Consider the following 22,912-nt stretch of genomic DNA (forward strand, 5'->3'; position numbering starts at 1 on the left):
AGACCTTAGGAATGAAAAATGAGGTTTCCTGAACAAGAAAAAAATTCAGTCTTAAAGCTACAACACAGACTCCTGTCTGAGTCTCCAGCCTGTCAGCCTGCCCTACAGATTTCAGACGTGCCAGCCTCTACAACTGCATGAGCAAATTCTTAAAAATACATCTCTTAATCCACCCCCCACCCCCCTCACACACACACATCCTCTTGGTTCTATTTCTCTGGAGAACCCTGACTGATACAGCAATAAAGCTCTCTCAAAGGATATCTTTTCCTTTCTGGTCTTAGCATCTGAAGGCAGCAGGGAAAGGGCATGGTAACTGGACCTTATCTACCAGCCATGAATTAGAGATTAAAGCAATGAGGGGAAGATTGGAAAATCCCATGTTCTTTCATGAACTCACTTTTCCAGTTTCACAGAAGTCTGAAAACACCTGAGTGAGACAAACCCTGAGAGTGCTGACTCAGAAAACTAGAAGGCTTGTGGCCAAAGAAGTAGCTCCCTCAGGTCAATGCCTTGAGTCTGGCTCAATCCACCCCACCCACCTGACAGGCACTTCTGGGGGAAATGCCAACCACATCTGGACAGAAGCAAATCCACACCCTCTTTGGTCACTGCAACAGGATGAGAGGGTTACTATTTTCAACCTCGAAAGCTGTTGTGTTGCTGTGGTTGGTTAACAGTCGCCTATTCCAAATCACATTGGCTGCTGTTCAAAGACAGGTGAGGCAGTCTCGGAGATCGGAGTTGGTTTGGAATGTCACGTGTGGGCCACAATGAATCTGGCAGCCAAGCCACAAGGTGGCAGGGAAGCAGCCACCACAGAAGAGTGGTCCTCAAGGATTAGGGGCGGAGGCTTTACTCGGGCTTTACTCTGGGCCAGCCACAAGTGGGGAGCATGACCCCCACGTCACTCTCAGCCTCAGCCTCTCTCACAAGGGTAGGATCAGTGACGGCAGCATCAATCTCCTGGTATAGTAATAACAACAACTAAAGGAGATCACGCTAACAAAGGTTCATTTAAGGAGAGTGGATTCAGCAAAATCACTAATAACAGTCACACACCCACTGAATACTGAGAGGAACAATTTGTGTCTCTCTTCAAATAATGGTCATGAAATCACTGACCTCCAACTCGTCACCTGGTCCACATGCATCCTTCAGGCCTGATCTGCTGTATCGAACTAGAGCAACTTGCTTGGGAAAACAGAGACTAAATGTTTCCTAAAATTTTGACCAAGATAAAGAGCACTAACTTAGGTTAAGACCTGAAAAATGTGGGCCAAGTGCTTGGTTGGTAGCAGAGAGGGCTGAACTGGTATCTCAAGAGATTTGGGAGGGGTCTCAACCTGATCAAAATAAGTAAAATTAGGGAGAAATAAAATCACCATTTACTTGCAAAAGGCACTACCAAGTCCTCCAGGTTTGAATCCATGATAAAGGATTACAAGGAGTCTGACTCCAGGTTCTAGGCCTCAGTTTTCCTAAAAGGTCAAAGCAAGTTACACACAGCTGATCCACTGTATGTGACTTGTACTGTTAGGAAAGGCATGAGATACAAATAACCATCTACTTAGACTGTGAGCATGAAATAGTAACAAATTAGCCTGTTTGTTTCCAAGGAAGTCATCTCAATATAGAAAAAGGGGCATTAAAAATAGGATTTTTCTTGCATTATTACATTTGCCAAATGTCAGAGGACCACTTTGTGATGTCAAATAATATTCCAGCCTGGAAGTCTATTCCTTTAGCTTAAGGACAGTTGGGCTCACTTGAAAAAGACTTTGGGGTACAGCTGTGGGCTGGGGTGGCAGGAGGCTCTCTGCTCTGGGTCAGGAGCAGTGGTCAGGGCTCAGGAAGATGCTCTGGAAAAAGGAAGCACAACTTCCAGCAGGTCACACTCACTCACAGCATCCTCCAGACACAAGGGAACATTTGGATCTGGGTGGAGTTCTTAGGTCAGTGCTCTGAGAGTCACGGACACTCACCACAAAGGAAAACAGGGCTCCATCCAATACTGCCCCACCTTGCCAGAGACAATGAGCCACCAACTACATCTCAGTGTCCAAAATCAAGACCAAACACAGACTGCCAGCTCAACACCCCAGAAATGGAACCAAAAGAACCTTGAGAATAATGATTTCAGCCACCAGAGGTCTCTCATAGTTTTCAATTTATCTAAGAATGGAAAATTTTCCAACATGTTATTACACACTATCAAAAAGCTAATACTCCCAAACCTACATGACGAAGATCTACCTTTGGCATTCTCATAGTTTTCTTAAAATTTTCCTTTGCTTTTTAAAGTTCATCATTTCCTTCACAAACCAAGTTCATGACCTTAAGAATCAGACCTGGAGTTCAAAAGCAGGCACCGAATCCTCACCACAGGGTTCCTTTCTCTTTCTACAGAAAGAACGAAATGGATCCAATACTTAAATTATTCCTTTCTTCAGAATCAGTATGAATTGTTGCTTAAAAATGTTCCTGGAAATAGGGTCTAGCAATAAGCAAGACCAGTGCAAAAAATTCATTCCCAGAGCTAAGCTTGAAGCATGGAATGGAGCAGGTTCTCAAAATGGCTTCTCATATTCTGTTTCTTGTCTTTCAAGATGCCAAATAAGTCTCATTAGTGAAGGAAGAGGTTCAAGATGACTCATGTCCTCATTTCTCAATCCCAAAATGTTTCAGAGAAGAAATGGAAAATTCCAGGGGCAACAAAAATTTGGAAATTAACTCAAGGCTGTGAGCAACTCCAACTCTATGTTCCTGGTGCCCAGTGCAAACACTTGGCATATGATAAGTGCTCAACAAACTCTTGTTGAATGAATGAAAGTAGCAACCTATCTAAAATAAATGACCCTCAGTGAGAGATTGTTGTTTCCATTTCTCAAGCTGTGTTGTCTAAGATCAGAGACATAAACCCTGGTTTTTTCCAAAGAACTTTCTCCAACCACAAACAGTAAGAGCCTGGCTGCAACCAGCCCAGTTCACTTGGTTCATGGGATTAATCTGAAGAACACATTGTTCATTGGTATGATCAAGCCTTAAGCTTTGGTACCTTTTTGCCTTTCAAGTGAACTTGGGCAATGGCTGGATACAGAGGGAATTCTTAGAGCATTTCTGACCTTGGGATCCCTGTTGAGAACTTCCTGAAATCAATCTGTTTTGATGAATTATCTCCATGAAGGAAAATGTTCCTCCAGGAAGGGGAGGCCAGATAGTAACATTTATTCAACACCCCTGGTGGTGAGGCACTATGCTAGGAGCTTTACAGACATTGTCATTTTGATCCTCACAGAAACCCTCTGCAGTAGGTCTGGCTCTCCCTATCCAAGAGATAAGAGAAGTGGGGTTCAGAGAGGTTAGGTGATGAGCCCAAAGTCACAGAGATAGAAAGGGCAGTGCCAAGTTTAGAATCTAGGTTTGTCTCACATCAAAGACATTTTCCTCCCATTATACGAGAACACTTCAAAAGGCTGTTGCAATGTCTCTGGACAAGGAGGATAATCTCGTGTTGGACAACCAATTATGGGCACATCATTCCTTATAATTATAGTTATTGAAGAATCTTGTAAGAAAATCTGTTTTCAGAGCCCCCATACATGGAGTACTCCAAACTGTAACAGGACTCTCCTGGCCCTCTACTGCCATGTAAATAATTAGGATTTATATACAATCAGATGAGGGAAACCACTACACAGGTCCCTGAGCCTCGCCTGGGGGAGCAGAGCCCTTATTCCAGAAGATGTATATATTTTGCATCTCTGTATTTTCAAATAATATCTGGGTAACCATCAATAAACCAAGCAGAAATTAATATATATGAAAAAATCTGAAGATTTTTCTAGGCTTTTCCCATGTGGGGCACACAGTGAAGTCATTCTCACTAAGAAGTCCCTTTCCTGGGAAATTAAATATGTTAAATCTTGAGTCATTCAAAAGGTACTTTGGAGACCCTGGTCATGGAAGCCACATTCAAAATGGTCCTGCAACAAGTGACGTAAGAAATCTGCAACTTGTAATGCAGTGACAGAAGAAGGTACAGCTGTGATCACAGCCCCAAGAATGACTACCAGCTACTGATTCTGGGTGTGAAAATTACATTTCTGAAAGCAAAACAATATAAATGCAGTAAGAAGTACTTTCTAAAATATACCTGGATAACCAGTTTGATAGTTCACTATCATGGGAAGTGATTCATTTGGCAAGAATCAAGACGCTAGAACTAGGCCTTAATATCAGGGGCACCTTCACCAGGAGAGATTTAGCAGCACTTGGATAAGCCTCCAGGGAACTGTCAGCCCAGACCAAGAACCTGTGCAAAGACTCTCGCTCTGGCCCCCTAGGCCATTAGTGTCACTCTCCATTATTTTTATATTTGGGGGAGAACTGCAGATGCCCCTTGACCTCTATTGGTTAGCCCCATAATGAAGGCTTAAAAATATTAAATACATATATATATATATTTATGTCTGTCTGGAGAAAGTTGCCAAACAGCCTAATTTTAGATCTATTTTTGGGTTCTCACAGTCATGAGATCAAGAGTACTTTTCAAAGTTCTATAATTATTTGATTTAAATTTTCTCAATATATGAAACCCAAGAAGTAGATTGACCATTAGCCCATAATTCAATGTACCCCAGTACAGTCATTTTTAAGTACATTGACTGATGAAAGCATCAGGGCTGAAACTGATTTCAACAGTTTACTACAGTGAAGTAACTCAAATCCCAGGAAATGCACTGTTTGGGAACTAACGTTTGAGCAAGAATCTTTCATTACACTACAAACAACCAAGCAGACCATGTCCTACTTCCCATATTCTATTAGTAGAACTCAGAAGGGTCAAAATCTTATGAGACTCAAAAGAATGGAAACCCTCATACTGGCTCCATGAGGCCCCCTCTGCACACACAGAACAGGCTGTGGACAGAACAGTTTCCTGAGTTGTGTTGCTTCTAGCAACCAGGGGGAGAGACAATGGCCCTGACAGCACACAAATTCCCATGACAATGTGTCACAAAAGAAATGTCACAAAGTTGTTCAACTGCTTTCAGACCTTGGTCTGATTTGCTTCATTATTAATTTTTATGAAATATAATATATTACAAACCTGTGAAACAGCTCCAACTCCTGCATTTCCCCCTCAGCCCTGTCTTTTGGGCAAGAGGCAAGGGCTATAAGTCCTTATAAAAGACGGCAAGACCAGGGAGAAGAAGAAAGAGTTTCTCCAGTGTCCCCATTGATTTTGGCCCTGTTTCTGCCTTGGCCCCTTATTCAAACCCACCCTTCTGCCCTCTTCTTGCTCTGAAAACAGACCAAAACCACAAGGTCCCTTTCTCTGGGTAGAGGCTACAGGGGAAAGGAGTGAGAGAAACTGAGAAAATGCTGAAGTCAGCTACTTGTAAGTCACTGAGTCAACAACTTCGAGATCAGAGTCGTTGTTGGGAAATAGGCTTCTCTCCCTCAGAAACCCCAAATGGAACAGCAACCCAGGAGCTCAAAACTCACCACACAATTCCAGAGCAGGAGCCCCAAGCTGACCATGGGCGGCAAGGAACTTGGGGCTGAACCTCCTCGCCCATCTGTTCCACAGCTGCCTCCGGAACAGGCTGCCAGGTCTGAGACAACGAAGGGCTGGCTGTGACAACAGTGTTCAAGGAACCACTGTTCCAGTGAATTATTTATTCAAGTAATTCAACCTCAAGTGCTTCTGAGGATTTGAGAATATATCGCATGAAAAGAGCAAAATAAAAAATTTACAAACATACTCTCACAAACTTCAAAAAGACTTGGAAGGAAATACACTAACCTGTTAAAATTTGAGTTATGGGATTATGGATGATTTACTTTATTTTTTCCTACCTTTCAAAATATTCTAGACCTAGGAATAATCCTCCAGCTACCTGAGAAGGTCATTCTCTTCACTGAGCACACAGCTCAGTGTGAGCAAACAGAAGAGGGAAAGGGTTCCCAGCCCGGCTTGCCAGATGGTCCAAATTAATCATAGCCACCAAGAAGGAGACAGCCAACCAGTGAAACTGAACACACATCCATCGGCTTCCTTGTGCTTTTCAAATTTTCTTTAATGAACATGTATTGCTTTTCCAGTGGGGAGAAAACAAGACATCCCATCTCAGCAATCCCAGGGAAGTTAGTGACTTGAAGCATCACTCATCTGGGAGCTTCAGGGACTTGGCAAACCTCGGTTTTCCTGTATCCCGTGACACACAAGAGTCTCCCAATGCCACAGGATTGCAAGGAGATGGAGGAGTAAGCAAAATAAAAAGCACCCGCGGGCTTTTGGACACAGTTTCTGGCAGAATTCTGAAATGCAAGATTAACTCAGAAGAACTGTGGGTTCTGATGGTTCAACAAAAAAATGACCATGTTCGCTCAGCTACAGAATATTCATGTTTCCAAAATGACAAACAAGTTTTCCCTACAGAGGGCCACTCACACCTCATCTGCCACTCTGCCCTGTGCCTCCCGGGCTCTATGCCATATTCAGGGAAACATCTTGGAGAGGAAGAGGGGACCACAGAGGGAAGGGCCTTACCACGCCTTGGGCCCTGTTCTGTGGCAAGCAGGTCCTTTACCTATGTCATCTCCCTCAATCCTCAGAATAACGCAGGAAAAAAGGTTCTTGGTCCATTGTTAGAGAAAGGAAAACGAAAGTCCAAGGCAACTGAGATCGTAGGCTGACAAATAGTGGAGATGGGATTTTCACATGTTGGTCTGGCTTGGAAGACCTTGCTCCCAAAGCAACATGGACACAAGCAGCCTTCTCAGGGGAGGGGAATGTATCAGAGGATTATTTCTGGCTACTGAGGGGAAAGGAGGGCCCGTTCTTTGATAACATGTTCTAGTATCTCTTACCAAAAAAAACAATTACTGCTAAAGTCTATTACAGACACTGTCAATTTTCTTGGAGCTCTTATTGTAGCTACTAAAAGGAATGGAAACGCCAGTCCATGAGCTGAATTCCTTAGGTGAAGCCCGCCAATTTACAGGGGTCAGGCTGGCCCCTTGTGCACACTGGGACCCAGCGGCCACTCCCCAGTAATCTGTGGTGCTCAGACAGGAGTCAGTGCTGAGTGAGTTCTCCTTGTGTGCCAGGAAATGTGCTAAGTCTTTACTTGCATTCTCTAATTCCCTCACAGCATCTACATACCTACAGTCATACAACCAGCATGTGCTGTAATGGATTGAGACCCAGGTCTGCCTGCCTCTAACCCACAGAGAATGATCCAGTTAATATCACCCTATCAACCCTTCCACTGAGAAGTTCATGTTGGTTGCATGTTTAACACATCAAGTCCCAACTCTTCCACCTAGTTTACTCTTCTGTGACATCCACATGCCCTGCACTTACGGAGCAATTCCAACTTGGAACATTTTGATCCCACTGCACCCCTGGGTGTGTTCATACTTGTCCCACGTGTGGTCTGCCCCAGGAAGCCTCATTTGCTAAACCACCTCTGTGCAAACCTCAGCACTCTGATTTCCATGTAGGGAATGTTACTCTTCATACAGGAGCATATTATTTCTTTGTACCCAATCTGCTTCACATGCATGCGCTTTATCTTCCCAGCTGAACTCTAAGTTCCCTTCAAATTACCACTTCCCAGTTTGATGACCATTCTCAAAGAGGGAACTCTAGAGACACAGAATACACAATTTGTAGAAGAAACCACATTACTGCCTAAAATAGTTCTGCCTCCTGTATTTGCAGATGGTATGGCATTGGACCGAATGGCCCTTTTGAGACATGATTTTAAAGTATCTCATCAGAATGCAACTCCAGAATGGGAACTGCCAGCTTGTAATTCAGCTGCAATCAATGAGAAGTCCTGTACTTAGATTCAAAAAATCAAGTCCTCAAACACAACACAGTAAAAACTTGGCCTAGATCTTCCAGAAGGAATGCAGCCCTGCTGATGTCTTGATTTTAGCCAAATTGGACAAATTTTGCACTTCTGACCTCCAGAACTATAATAGAACGCATTTGTATTGTTTTAACCCACAAAGTTTGTGATAATTTGTTATGGTCACAGTAGAAAACAAATGCAATACCTAATAAGGAGATAGCCAGTTCCAGGCCTGGGGAGCTCCCTATCCTAGCAGGTGATCAAGGAGATGCTGAACATCTACCTGCCTGGAGTGCAGCACAGGAAATCCCTGCACTGATTGGGCAGTAAGCCTAGATGACCTAAGAGCAGACCCTCCAACTCTGAACATCCATGCTATATAGCAGTGCCTTCTCCTGCCTGTGTATTTGACATGCTGGTCCCCACCCCCATGCTTGGTGGTAGGCAAGGCTTCTCTCCAGCTGGGGCTGGGACACGTTCCACCATCACCCTGAGTTCGTGACACTCCCAGGGTGAGAGAGAAGGTAGCGGGAGGACGGGCAAAATGCAAGCCTTTGCGGGGGAATGTCCTCATGGGATCTGGGCCTGTGACTGGCTCAGAGCAAACGTGCTTTCTGGGGGCACCTACCTGAGCAGAGGACCCCCTTGTTCCTGGCACACGAGAAGTTGTCGCACTCGCAGAAAGGCCCGTAGATCTTCCCGAACTCACTCTCGAAGCAGGAGCACTGGTTGCAGTTGCATTCGCCCCGCCCACTGCATAGGGGCTTGCCCTCCGCCTCCAGGCACAGGTTCTGGTACCCACTCTGGTTCTCCCCTTCCTGGCACTCGCACCTGGTGCCCAGGGAGCCGGGGTTGCATTCACACAGGCCACAGACGTAAGTCCCATTCCCGCTGCATCTGGCACTGTCCTGTTCGACCGCGGCGCTGCAGCCACAAGAGCACTGGTAGGAGACGCCCACCTCCAGGCTGTCCCGGAAGCCCACCGGCCGCAGGGCGAACACGTGCTCCCTGTCTCTACCGGGGCAGCTCCGGGCCTCCGCCGACACCTCGAAGGACACCTGGGAAGAAGGAAGAGAGGGGATATCATGGTACAGTAAGGCCTCTTGGGTATCGCATTGCACCCCTCCCCCCAAATCACTCGAGGGTCTCAATGGGTGATACCCGGATGAACAGCTGCTGCTAAATCCAGCTGGAGCCACTTCAGGGGCTCAAGCAGGACGAGACTTCAGAATCAGCAAGCTCCCTCAGGTTTGAGGGAAGAGAATGTTCAGGTGTGTTGACATTTGATTCGCATGGTGCTTGGTTCCTTAACGTTCATTATCTCTCTTAATCCTCACAGCACTGAGGAAATGGGTCGCCGAGGAGAGAGAAAGGATTCAGTCAAATGTACACAGTTCTTCCCCACCTTTCTTCTCACTTCTATCCTATTCTCTTCCTCTGTCGTATACCACCCTCTCCCTATTTTAAATGCCACTCATTCCACAAGTATTTCCTGGGCGCTTCTGTGCAGCACTGTGCTGGTGGCACGGGTACAGCGGCCCTCCCGACCTCCCGAGCACTGGGGTGGTGGGCGCGCACCGTGGAAGGGTTCCACAGACCCTGGCCAACCGCCCGCCCCTCTGCACAGAGGCTCCCTTTCCCGTGGAGGAGGGAGGAGATGACTCCTGAGGTCCCTTCCAGCCGGCCTCGCTCTTCACAGGCACACCGAGCCTCCCTGGGCCCCCATTTCTCCTCTGTGAGCGTTCCCAGCTGCGTCCTCCACAGTCAGCACACGACCCTGGGGTGTCAAAGAGGAGTCATCCTCCGATGAAACACACCACGCATGGGGACAGACGCTTCCTTTTTAAACAAACCAGATATGAAAGGAAGTGTTTCTAACTCCGGAGCGTCTCGCGGTTGCTGTGGAAACAGGAAGCGCGGTGACGTCGCCGGGGCGGCAGAGGGCGGGGCAGGCGAGCCGCCGGTGAGCTGCCCGCGCGGATGCCGCCCGAGGGTGTGCGCGGTTTTGTTTTCCTCGGAAGCAAGGCCTGAGGCCCCTGCCCTCTCCTCTTCACCACCCCGAGAAAAAGAACCACGTGAGGTTCGAATTAGCCAGCCCTGCCCTGAGAGCAGGGCGCTGTGAATTTTGTGGAACTCCACAGCCGGGTGGCTCGGCCACCATGAAGCACTTCTCCCCCAGCGGTGGCGCGCCCCGAACAGGCGGAGGCTGGGCCCCCTCCAGAAACTGACTCACGGCGTCTGGGCCCAGATGTTTTTGTTTTTCAAAAAGCTCTTCAGGTCATTCTGAAGCGCAGTCTGGGTTAAGAACCACTTTTTAGCTATTATTGTCTTTTTTCTGTCTCTTTTTGTTAATGAATCAAGTAATAAATACAAAGATGCAAACAGTTTTGGTCATTTTTTTCCATTCATTTTGATCAACTTACAGGAAACGGAGAACCGAAATCTACATACATTTTATAGTCTCACTATAAAAATTGTAAGGGTCCTTGTTAGGTATAATAGGTTGCTCTTTATTCAGTATTTTCAACTTGTGCACTTTTTAACTGGCTTCAAAGCACTAACAGTCAGGCCAATGCTTAAGCAAAAGAGAGTTATATTAAGCAGAATCTACATTGTATGCCAAACTGGGTTGGGCTAAGTAAAGGAGAAGCCTGCTGTCAGTATTTACTAAAAACAGAATTCTTTGAGTTGTATTAGCTTATGAAAAGGAACAAAGAATAGTTTAGGTAACATAAATGCATTCAAGAGGGAAGATTAAAGTGAGATACTGGTATCTTGGGAGGCAAACTACAGTTTGATATAAGGGAGGTAACTTTTCCATGTATTTTATTTTTTTATCAATGCTTAAGGGGGAAAAAAAAACAAACCCAGGGTACTTCCTAATTACGTAAAACACAAATCTTTATCAACTGCAAAATCTTTTCTCAGTCTTAAAGTCTAGGTTCAGAACCTAGTGAACCATGGGAGAGAAACAAAAAGAAAGAAACCCAAACTGTTAACATTTTGAAAACAAGAGTTGCATCTGAACGGGGGAGAGAACAGTAACTTCTTATCTTGAAATAAGATGGAAAGCCTTCAAAGCTAACAAGGCAGCTAGGATCTGGTTTTCAGTTCTGTTTCCGCCAAGCACCCCTGAACCGGTTTTAGTCTGTCTCCCCTGCACCCTTGCACCCTGTGTGGGTCAGTCTGATCTCTTTCCCCAACTCTTCCATGACAGTCAGCAGCTCAACTTTGGAGTACCTGGCTGTTCCCAATTCCCTGGGTGCAGCTAAGGGATGGTGGCCCATATTCACTCAGCAGCTGGTGGTACCGTGAGGAAGCTCCCATGTGGGTAAGAGAGCAGACACTTCCAGCAGCGCTGAGGAAGGGGATGGGCATGTGCATGTTCAAGTTCGGTTTAAAAGACAAGTGCTGGCCAGCGGGGCAGTGGCCAGGTGCCCAGGGCCTGTGCTCCTCCATGCCCCTGCCCAGCTGCCGCCCACTTTTTGTTGTTGACACCTTGGGCCCGACCAGCAAATACCTCTATTAATGTTCTTACTCCTATTTTGGGGGTTGGAATAAAGCTGATGAATTTTTAGTTATCAATAAATAACTGGCTTTATTGGGCACTCTTAAGGTAATAATATATATATATTTCAAGAACACTAAAAATATATTTTTGAAACACACAGATCGCTACCACTTTGGGATCTTTGATAATTCTAAAAGCTCTCTCCTCAGATTCTGTCACATCGAGGGACACTTCCAGGGGTGGGGGTAGGGTGTGTGAGACTGAGCAGGAGGGTAGACCCATCTCTCTAAATCCTGGAGAAAGCCCTGCTTGGCAGCAAGCCACAGTTCCAGAGCACCTAACAACAGATGCCCAGGAGCTGGCATTAGTGGTGAGGGGGCTTAGCAGGGGTTGCTTTTGGACAGGTGAGCTGAGGACAGTGACCCAGAAGCCCAGGTCAGAGGACTTGGTGAGAACCAAGGCAGCTGGCAGACAGTTTCCACTAGCTCCACTAAATGAAGGGGACTACCCCCCACCCCACCTTATTTTTTGTGTGGGGGTGAGAGGAGGCAGAGGGGAGAGATTGGTAAAAAGCAAGTTCAGGACTAAGTTCCAAAGGTCCTGAGATGCAGGGAGGGCTCTTGAGGTAAGGGAACAAGATGGGATCCACCCAGGGGCACCGACACATGCTTAATAGCAACACTAATCGTTAGCAATTGCTGAGTGTCTACCCAGGCACCGTCCTGGGCATTTCTGTGAGGGATCGGGCTATACCCGTGCTCTCCTCTGGACATCATATCCCAGAAGTGTGGACTAAGTATTCACATCTGAGTCCAGGGGAATGTGCTGCATTGCAGGGTCCCCCAAAGTGGTGGCCAAGGGCTTCTCAAATTCTTCCTGCCTTGGGCTTGGACTGATCTGAGCCTTCAGATGGGAAAGGGGCGGAACTGAGCCTGACCAAAGCCATCCATGGGACTGTCATAGAATGCAGGGGGGATGAAGCCTTGGTGGGCAAATGTTACCCCTTCTTCTGAGGCTCACAGAGGAGCAGTGGCTTGCTTGGAGGCACTCCTTCCTAAGGCTATAACTTTGCTGCACTTGTTAAACAAAAAGCCTTTGCCCCAGAAAGGCATCTGTGGAGCAGAAAAAGAATAAACTACAAAGGAATAATCAAAACCAACAACCAAAGGCATTTAATTCTTCAAAGACTGTGGGGAGTGTCCATGTGTGAACATAACCTTCTCCCAGGGAAATCTGCCTGAGTGAGGGAATAAAGTAACAAAAGAGAGAATTAATATCTCCCAAGTCTTGCTGAAGTTTTCCCCCAAGGAAGTGGATCAGTGCTGACATCCTGCTCACCCAGAATTTAGATACATTCATGCACTGGCTGGCTGGCTGGGAAAGCAAGGAGGAACTGGCTTTAAAGCAGGCCCCAGTGTCCTTCCTCAGCCAAAGGCTTTGGGTCTAATTAAGATCCTATCTGTGTGACCCCGTGCAGCCTGGCATGCAGTCTGCCTCCTGATATCCGGAGAAAGGCTTCTGTCTATTTCAGTCCCTGGATCTCAGGTCCTGCTGGACACAGGAGGGCTATAAAAAGCACTTGTGGAACTGGAAGTAAATCTGTCCTACTCTCCTTTCAGAGTCCACTCTCCCTATCAGTCTCTATCAGATCAGAAAAGAATCCCGAGAGGCTCGGGTGAGGCTGGAACGAGGCCTCCTCGCTTCTCTCCGCTGATTACTGGGGACTCCAATTGATGTTGAAGACACCCCAGTTTCTGGAGATGTTCCATTCTCCCACTCCAAGACTCCAGAGGAAGGTCCCCAAGATAATCATTCTCCCAGTCTCCACTCTTAAGTGGTCTTGTTCCTTACACCTCATTGTGATGCTTCTGGTTTCCCAACAGAGCTGCTGGCCTGATCCACCCTTTCAAAAGGGTGTCCCAGCCCCCACCCCAAACCCACCAAACCCAGAGTTATGCAAATGCCAAGTCCACTTGGATCTCAATGAAGCAAAGCCCCGGGGATGCGTACAGGGTACAAAGCCCCAAAAGAGCAGAGAGGATTGGGGAGATGCATGGGAAGCCCTTTGTCCTGGGGATTAGAGCTGGCTGCACAGCCCGCCACTTGCATACTGATTTGTCAAAACCAGTTAATGAGAAAACTGACTCCCAGCCGCCAGGCCCATTCAGTCAGCACTTGTTGGTGTCAGGACTAGAGGAGGAAAAACTAGGAAAAAGACTCAAATCACTGGAGAAGCAAATATTATGGAATTTGAGGACTTCAAGGTTTTATTTAAAGAATTTTTCTCTTTGAAGACATTCTTGTCCCTTATCCCTTGTCACCTTTCCTGTCTTCTTGCCTAGCAGATCTGTTAACCCAGAAAACACACGATCAAGTCTGAGAAGTGCAGCCTCTGAAGTTGAAAGTGATAGCAGAGTCTCCTGCACCTCCATCATTCTGCAGGAAGCTTTAATTCTGGTGAGGAGAGAGCTGCCCAATGGTGACTTTAACCCATCTCTCCCAAGGCTGTTCCCACACACGTCCTCTTCCATATGCCAGACCCTGAGATACCTGATGACACTTATACACTTACATCTTATCTTTCCTAATCCCTATTATCCAAGTAAGTCCCCAGGCCCTTCAGCTCTGCTCTATAAGACTTGTCCACAATCCTCCCAACTGGTGGCACCAAAGAATGGAGCCCACCTGCCAAATAATAGCCAGCCCCTTCACTTGGCACACATTTCTACCAGCGTGGCCCGAGTCTGCCTGAGCTCCAGCCCCTCTCTCCATGGCCCCCAACCCACTCCTCTCTCCTATTTTGTCATCACCCTCAGCAGCTTTCTACTTGATAAAGGGTGAGACTCTTGACACCCTGGCAAACTTAACTTGCTGCTTTGCACATGCTGTTGCCACTGCTGAGACCACCCCACCTTCCAGTTCTATGTCTGGAAAGCTGCTATGCATCCTCTGCATCTCCGCTCAAACAGCAGCCCTTCTGCGCTTCCAGGCCCTTCTTCCTGGGGGCTCCCATAGCACCATGTCCACTTTTCTTTATGGTACTCATCATACTCTATGGAGTTGGCTTGTTTGTATGTTCATTTCCTCCATTAGGCTCTGAGTTCATGAGTTGCCTTCTTCATATCCTGAATAAGTGCAGTTTGAGGCATGTGAACATTTATTGAACATGACTGGATTTCAGCAGAGCTATGCAAACTTCCAAAATATCTGTCCTGGGGCCAAATGTCAAGAGGAAAATGCCCACATACTCAGTAGCAAGCCCAAGTCCATCTGTAAACTCTTTGGAGAAAAGATAGTTCAGCCTGAGAGGAGAGAAAAAGTTCGCCTTCCTGACCCACGGTTAAGAAAATCAGATTGGTCCCAGCTGAAAGTACACCCCTTCTGTCTCAGGGATCAGAGGAATTGACAGAACCCTCTCAGCAAAAAGGGGGTGATGGAAAGCCCCCCAGTACCCCCACACCAGGGCTGGCTTCAGAGGTGTGTGACTTCTGCTGTTGCCGTCTTGAATCCTTAATAATTTTTTAACAAGGGCCCTGCATTTTTGTTTTGCACTGGACAAATCAAATAGCTGGTCTGCCCCACATGGTCTCCAGGGCCCTGCAGGGAGTGCACCTCTCGTGGCCTGGCAGGGCCTGGCAAGCAGCATAATGTCCAGCTCTGGGACACAGAGTGGCAGCTGCTCTGTGCCAGCCTGTCTTTGTCCAGAGAGAAAAAGCCCCACAGCCTTGCAGTAGAGACGGGGCCCATGTGACCGTGGCCCCTGGGACAGGAGACCACAACCCTGGAACACTGAGAAGGAACAGAGAGTCCAGCTCAGGAGGCCTGGCTCGTCAGTCAGCCCTCGGCTTGTATCCTATAGAAGGTTCGTGAAAGGCGGTCAGTGTGGGGAGAAGCACCATTACTCTCTAATATTGCTTCAAATGCTTTAAAAATCATACTGATATATCAGACTTCTCACTTGTTGAAAAACTGCCATTTCAAATCCCTTTTCTGTTTTCTGAACAGTCTCCCCATTTTTCTAAGGCATCCTGGGGAAAAAAACAAAAAAACAAAATCTATGCACTAGAGTGTTCACACATAAGTGAATCTTGCACTTTTTTTGAAGCTTTAGCTCCAAAGTGCATGAGATATAAGGGGGAGAACACAGACTTTGGCACAGTCCCAGATTTGAGTCCTGGTGTTGCGGCCCACTAGAAGAGGGAATTTTGGCAAGTTGCTCAGCCCCTCTTTGAGTCTCGGTTTTTTTCACACGTGGGGAAATAAAGACTACCATACAAAGCTGCTGTAAGAAGCATGGAAGTATCAGCAAAGTCCCTACCACAGTACTGGGTGCATTTAAAGTTCCTAACAAATGGTAACTAGTGATATTCCCTCCGTAATAAGGAGATAATGAATAATGAGAAGACAACTGGGTTTTGAATGCAAAGATCTTGGTCTGAGCTGTGAGTCCCCCACTCATTAGCTGAACGACCTTTGGCAGGTCACTTACATCCTCAGACAAACTGCCCCTCCACAATGAGTGCAGTGCCACGTTCACCACCCAGCTGCAGGTTGTGTGAACCGAATGTGATCATGGGCATAAAGGTGCTAAGTAAACTCTGTTCCCTCTGTGAAGGCTCCTGTACTTCATTATTACACTCTATCCTGAAATGGGTATGGCAGAATAGAAGATGGGCACCAAGAGGCCAGATAAGGGTGGTGAAGGGTGCTGGCTTCAGAGCCGGAAAGACCTGGCTTTGAACTTTCACTTTGTTACTCCTGGCAATGTGACTTTGGGCAACTAATTAAACTCTTTGTGCCTCAGTTTTCTCGTGGGTCAACACGGATGACAATGTCTTCCTCATATCGACATAGTGGAGAATGCCGCACTACATTCATTTTCCAGTGTGTTTCTAGAACTAAGTGTGGAGCACAGCGCTGTATTCATTGTGTAGTTTGTTTCCAGTCCTTCCTGAAACTAACTGTATTTCCATCTTGGGTTCCATGAGGGACCCCAATATTCTTATAAAAAGTTTCCTTTTTTTGCTTAAGGCATCATCAATTGGCTTCTGTTACTTGAATCCAAAAAATGTTCCAGCTTTATAATGTTATTACCCACAAACACCAGTCCCTTTGACCTTCCCTGGTTTCTAGACAACTCATCATCACGGCTGCTTGTGACTCTTCCTGTTAAAAAAGAACTGAACACAGAACTCCAGACACAGTCTGACCCACACAAAAAAGGAATGGAGATTCAAATTAATGTAGCCTCGTTATTTTTTCTTTCAAGCAACCCTGTTTATTCACATTGAGCTTTTGAGCCATTAGAATCTGCCAGAACATTTTCTTAGAAACTACTATCAAAGCAAGTTTCTCTGACCTATTAATACAAGCCATTAATTCCGAAGATTTCAACTTAACTCAATTTTGAATTTTTTAATCTTGTTTTTTTCCTGTCATGTAAAATAAGCTATTTTTGCCAGCTTTGTGTCTTCTGTGAGTTCAACCCAAGCCAATTATAAACCTGAGCAAAGACATTTAGAACTTCACTCAAGTCTTCTCTCCAGTTGATGTTACCAGCACTCTCTTGGGAAGCCTGCCTACTCAGCTACAGATCTGCCTAACTGTGCTGCCATCAATCCACATTATTTGTCTTATTTCTAAAGATGTCACTAGAAATTGTCAAGAGCCATCCTGAAACCCAGGGAGCTTGTGTGTGTTATGCATCCTCATTAGATAGGTCATCCCCCTTTCTCTCCTCCACTCCATTAAATTCTTTCTCCAAGTAAAGGGCTCCTTGTTTGGGTGTTTTTGATGCATCATTCTTGAGCTTTCTTGACACACTGCACCAAACATTCCATTCATAGAACTACAGAATTCATTTCTGTGGTTTTGTTTTGTTTTGTGTTTTGGTTATGTTTGCTTCCTTCTATTTTTCATATCTGTCTTCTTAAAACCGGTGTCTACAAGGCATTGGTGTTTTTAAAAATATCTGGATCTAGTTATAGTTACAATTGATCAAACAACTTAAATACATTCCAATTTTTGACAACTGTTAAAAATAAAGATTAAAATTTTATTGGAAGTGCTACCCTTAATGATATGAGGTTCCTTCCCCTCCCCGCTAAATAATTCATGTATATGGAAAATAATTACTTACTGCTAAAGAAAATAGAAGTCAGCCTCTATTTCATTCCTTTTTAAAATTTTTTTAAATTTAAGCACTGCAAACAAACTTATTCACATAAATAGGAAGATGAGAATGGAAGGAGTTTTGTAACAGCAATGTTACCTTATTCTATGAATGTCTTCTGAGTTAAATATCATAAATAACAGTGAGTTGTCATCAAAAATAATATTTAATGATTTATTATCTGATAACTTGATTACGCCCTCTTTCAAGTTTGTTAAAAGCAAAAGAACTGCAAACAATCTATTCTTGGAAAAGGTTTTGTCACCCAGTTATTAGAGCTCTTTATTTTCTCAGTATGGATACCATGTTTTGAATTGTCTCTTTGCTTGGTGGGGCAAGGCACCATTGTAAGATTTGGAACAGGTGAGAGGCCTTTGTGTCATAAAGTGCACAAAGAGCAACTGTAAAAGGGGAGGTGGGAAAGGATCTATAATGAGATGTGAGGCAAACCCCAGAAGACCACTGTTGTGCCAGTTTGAATGTATTATGTCCCCCTAAACGCCATTATCTTTGATGCAATCTTGTTTGGGCAGACCTATTAGTGTTGATTAGATTGTAATTCTTTGATTGGAGATGCGACCCAGACCCACACAACTGTAGGTGATAAGTCTGATTAGATAATTTCCATGGAGGTGTCGCCCTGCCCATTCAGCGTGGGCCTTGATTAGTTTACCAGAGCACTATATAAGTTCAGACAGCAGGAGAGAGCTTGCTACAGCCACGAGGGACACTTGGAAGAACGCACAGGAGCTGAGAGAGGAGCTTCAGCTTACAGAGACATTCTGGAGATGGCCTTTGAAAGTAGACTTTTGCTCCTGAGGAGCTAAGAGAGGACAAACGCCCCAAGAGCCACTAAGAGTGACATTTTTGAGGCGCTGCAGCCTAGAGAGGAAATGTCCTGGGGGAAAGCCATTTTGAAACCAGAACTCTGGAGCAGATGCCAGCCACGTGCCTTCCCAGCTAACAGAAGTTTTCAGGACACCACTGGCCATCCTCCAGTGAAGGTACCCCCTTACCTTGGACACTTTATGGCCTTAAGACTGTAACTTTGTAACCAAATAAACCCCCTTTATAAAAGCTAATCCATTTCTGGTATTTTGCATTCTAGCAGCATTAGCAAACTGGAACAACTGTAACCAGCCATGCAAATATACTTGAGCCATTTCCCTAGAGCCCAGGGTATAAGTCAGCTTATGTCCATCTTGGCCATTGCTAGTGCTTATGAACACCCAGAGAATATGGTTATCTATCTTTAAGGGCTCTGTAATTTCTCTGTTTCTAATCAGATTCTTTTAAGGCTGAAAGAGAACTTTCCGTCATTGCTTTTTCTATTTTCTGAGCAATGAAATGATAGCAAGAAAAGTTAAAAATGGATCTAATGGTCTGCCTCTGGCAGCAGAGACCTCAGAAGATGTGTAGATTACTTTCCAGCCCCACCCTGCCTGCCTCTGGGCCAGTGTCAACATCTGTGTCTCTCCACTCTTACTTCCCTACTCCCACCCTCAAGTTCTTGGTTTGGTGCTTTCATATACATCTATATCTCTGCATACAGTGTTTCTCCACCATCACTTAATTATATCCACTTAATCCAGATAAGGCATCTATGCCCTCCATTCCTGTAGAGTCATTCATTCCATCCAGCAAATCAGAATGGATGCCTTTCTTCGTATTTTCCAGAAAGGGCAAGTAAAGTTCAGATTACCCAAGGTCATGGAACAAGTTGAGGAAGACTGGGAATGAGAGCCAGGTTGCTTAGATTCCACCCACACTTTTCCACCTAATAGCATCTCCGTCAAGCTAAGAAGGTAATGGCTTAAAACACCAAGGGCACAATGTCAACTTGTGGAAGTCTTAAGTGACAACACACTGAGGACTGTCACATAGGACCTTGAAGACACGATGCAGGCAGGCTTAGGAAATTCCTCCACGTTGTTGAGTAGGAAGACACAATACAAACTCCTAAAGGACTCTAATAAGTCACACAAAAAAGTGATATCCAATGCTAACAAGTGCTCCTATAAATTGGGGGGTGGGGGTGAGGCGGCGGCGAGAACTTACCGTGTCCCCGATTTTAAGGCCCTCACACTTCCTTTGACCAGGGTAGGATACACCATCTTGGCAGGTAGCCGTGAAGAAGAGGTTCAGATCCTCAGGCTGATCCCAGACTGAGAGCTCCACTTTAGACCGAATACTCTGAGCAGAGAGAGGAAATAAGCCCAAGTCACTTAGTAAAGGCGACAGCCAAGATTCTCTCCACACTGGTTTTCTGACACCCACATGGCTTCCTCCCCCTAACTCAGGAGCCTCAAGTCAAGGAAAGAGCCAGTGGGCTTGTTCCCTGCCCCTCCTTCATCCTCTTCCTTCTCTCCACATCCACAAGCCATGTAGTGACCTGGCCTGAGGACCCCCTTTGTGAGCCCCGAGAAGTTGATAATGGTCCACATCTAACTGCTGATTCACTTCTTATATGCTATTACCTGCTCCAAGGTTATCATCAGCCCCTGTGGTCACCCCACTCCCAGCTTCAGACATACAGTTCCTCAAATCTTGCCCTCCAGCTTTTGGGCCTTTACACCTGTCTTGGGTAATGTTCTTTTGCCCATATGGCTCTTCTCTCCTCTCCTCACCCTGGCTAGCTCCCGATCATCCTTCAAAACTCAGTTGAGCAGGCACTTGCTCCAGACATCCACCCAATCATTCTTCACACCATTTCCACATTCATACGTGTGAAACAACAGGGATGTGTATGTCACCAAAAGACATGAACAAGAATGTTTACAGCAACTCTGTTTGTAATAGCTAAAAACTGGAAAGTATCCAAACGCCAATCAACAGTTGAATGGATTAAAAAAAAAATGTGGTATGTTTACATAGTAGAATACCATACAGCAACAAGAATGAAGTACATCTACACACAACAACGCAGATGAGTCTCACAAATACGGCATTGCCCATATGAAGCCAGACACAAAGATGTACACACTCTACGTTTCTATTTATATAAAATTCAAAAGCAGGCAAAACTAATGGTTTCCTTTGGAGGGGGCATGATAGCAGCTTCTGGGGGTGCTGGTTATGTTCTGCTTTTTGATCTGGATGCTGGATACTCAGGTGTACTCTCTGTCAAAAGTCATTGCATAATTTGTGCAATTTTCTCTATGTCCGTTAGTTTAAAATAATTGTCATTGAAAACCTCTAACAAGGATGCCACACTGGAGACTGAGGCTAAATGAAGTAATCGGTTTGTATTTAGGGGCCATATTTTACATATTAGACACACTCAGTATAGCCAGATGCTTGTACTGTAAAAGACACATAAGCCCGAGATCAAACGATGGCCCTTCTGATGCTATCTCCCTTCATAGGTGCCCTCCAGGGAACTTGGATGTTGAGTGGAATGGCAGGCACAATTGCCTCTTGCTCTCGTGAGGTTTTTTTTTTTCCCTTCCTTTTTCTTTTTTTGGCTGAGCATGTAGTGCTAAACTTGAATAAATTAAATATACAGTTTTCCCAACAAATTAACAGCTTGTTAAAATTTTCGGCGAAAAATAGTTTCTCCCTTTGCAACAAATTTTCCCAGTGCTGTTACAACTCTAAAAATACTATCCCTCTTAAATTCACTTCCACTTAGAAGTGCCAGCTTTAACTGGCCAAGGGACACAGAAGCACGCCTCTACACACAGCACTCTTCTGCTGAATGTCATTAGTTTTACAAATCTGTTTTCCCAACTGAGTTGTGAATTCTGAGGGCCATCTCACATCTTTCTCTGGGACTTAGCACAAACTTTTTTTTTCTGTGTGTACGAGAAATATGGAAGGTTTTTTTTTAATGATTCCATTTTCCAAAATACAGTGTTAAATATTATAATGACTTGAATTTATCCATAAATACTATACAATTCCAACCATCTTAACATCAAGAATCATTTAGTTTCAATCACTTGGGGGGGGGGGCGGAGAATAGATATTTTCAGACATGAACAAACTAAAAACAATTACTTCCCTTTCTCATAAAGGATTTTCAATACTAAAATAAGATGTAAATCAAGAAGGAGAAATACAGGAACAAAGGACACTGGACCCACAATTCAACATACACTTCTAGCATAAACTTTTGCTGAATTGATGGATGGATGGATGGACGGGCAGACGGACAGACAGCAGCTATGCTAATGAGCTCAGGCCTAATAGATTGAACTTAATAAATTAATTTCTTAAAGATAAAGTTTTAAAAAATGTTTATAATTGTGAATAAGTATGAGGATGATAAAAGAGCATATCATAAAGGAACTAGGTAAATCAGAGCTATGGAAAAATTATTTGGGAAGAGCCACATGAAAAATGGGGGCCCTGTGGTTTACAAACAAGATGTTGGGAGGAAGCATCAGCACCCCCAATCAAGACCTGCTGAAGCTGCCACCTGGAAGGGTTAATGGAGAATGTGGTGGAGGAAGAAAGAACACTGAATTGGGACTCCTACTCTATGAGTATATAACTTAATGGGACAGAAATCGAATCATTTGTTCTCTTCAGGCCATAAGACCCAAAAGCTTTGAGATCTAATCTGCAGCTGTATTATTCCTCCTTACCCAAAGAAACTAGAAACTCATAAGATATTAGAAGTGACAGGAATCACAGAGACTACTCAGTTCAAACTCTTACTTTATGCACGTGAGAACTGAGGCCAAAAAAATGCCTCCTCCAGGAGGGGCAGGCCCAGAACCAGGCTTTCTTGGCCCCTCTCCAGCGCTCTTCTAACCACCACACCCAGTACACACTTCTTTCTTCGAAATGGGTTCCCTAACTTCAGAAAGTGCAAATTGGCACAGGTTGTAAAGGCCGGTCTCCCCCAAAAACTATGAACTCCTGGAGGGTAGGACTGTGCTTTGTTCACTGTTTTATTCCCACATTAGGCCTGTGTGTGAATAAATGAAAGAATGAAGTATAAGGCATAGTAAAGGATCAAAGCCATAAGCAATGCAGTTCTTAGGCACAAAGACTTTTATGTGCGATTCCCGAAATTCAATGAACCCCCACCAGATCAGCGCTTGAAAATGATTCCTTACTCCTCATTTTAGGAAAAGGAGACATCAAGAATGCCAGAAGCTTAAAGGTTATTAAGCACTCGGTTCAGACTAGGTCACGTCTGCAGCTGCTTTACGTCAGACCAGCTGTGGAGTGAGTGGGCACAGACTTTATGGCAACAACAAGAAGAGAAACACGTGCTCCACTAGGGGAAAAGTATACCATAGCCTCTGATGTCACCTTTGACATACAACCATAGTGGTTTCTAGCTCACTCTGTTTTTTCCCATTCCAAAAAAGAGGCCCTGAGATTTCTTGCTGAATCCCACCTCCC

The 22,912-nt window shown here is 45.0% G+C and overlaps 1 protein-coding gene across 1 annotated transcript in view; it reads right to left on the minus strand.

Moving 5' to 3' along the window:
* Positions 1-22,912, minus strand: part of ITGB5 (integrin subunit beta 5) — a 116,970-nt gene that overhangs the window by 22,879 nt on the left and 71,179 nt on the right. Inside the window, exons 9-10 of the mRNA XM_037837336.1 lie at positions 19,613-19,747; positions 8,500-8,929 (exon numbers count right to left, since the gene is read on the minus strand). Of these exons, the coding sequence (XP_037693264.1) occupies positions 8,500-8,929; positions 19,613-19,747 (565 nt within the window). The remainder of the gene's footprint in view (positions 1-8,499; positions 8,930-19,612; positions 19,748-22,912) is intronic.

The sequence above is a fragment of the Choloepus didactylus genome, chromosome 1 (genome assembly GCF_015220235.1).
Source record: "Choloepus didactylus isolate mChoDid1 chromosome 1, mChoDid1.pri, whole genome shotgun sequence".
Lineage (NCBI taxonomy): Eukaryota > Metazoa > Chordata > Mammalia > Pilosa > Megalonychidae > Choloepus > Choloepus didactylus.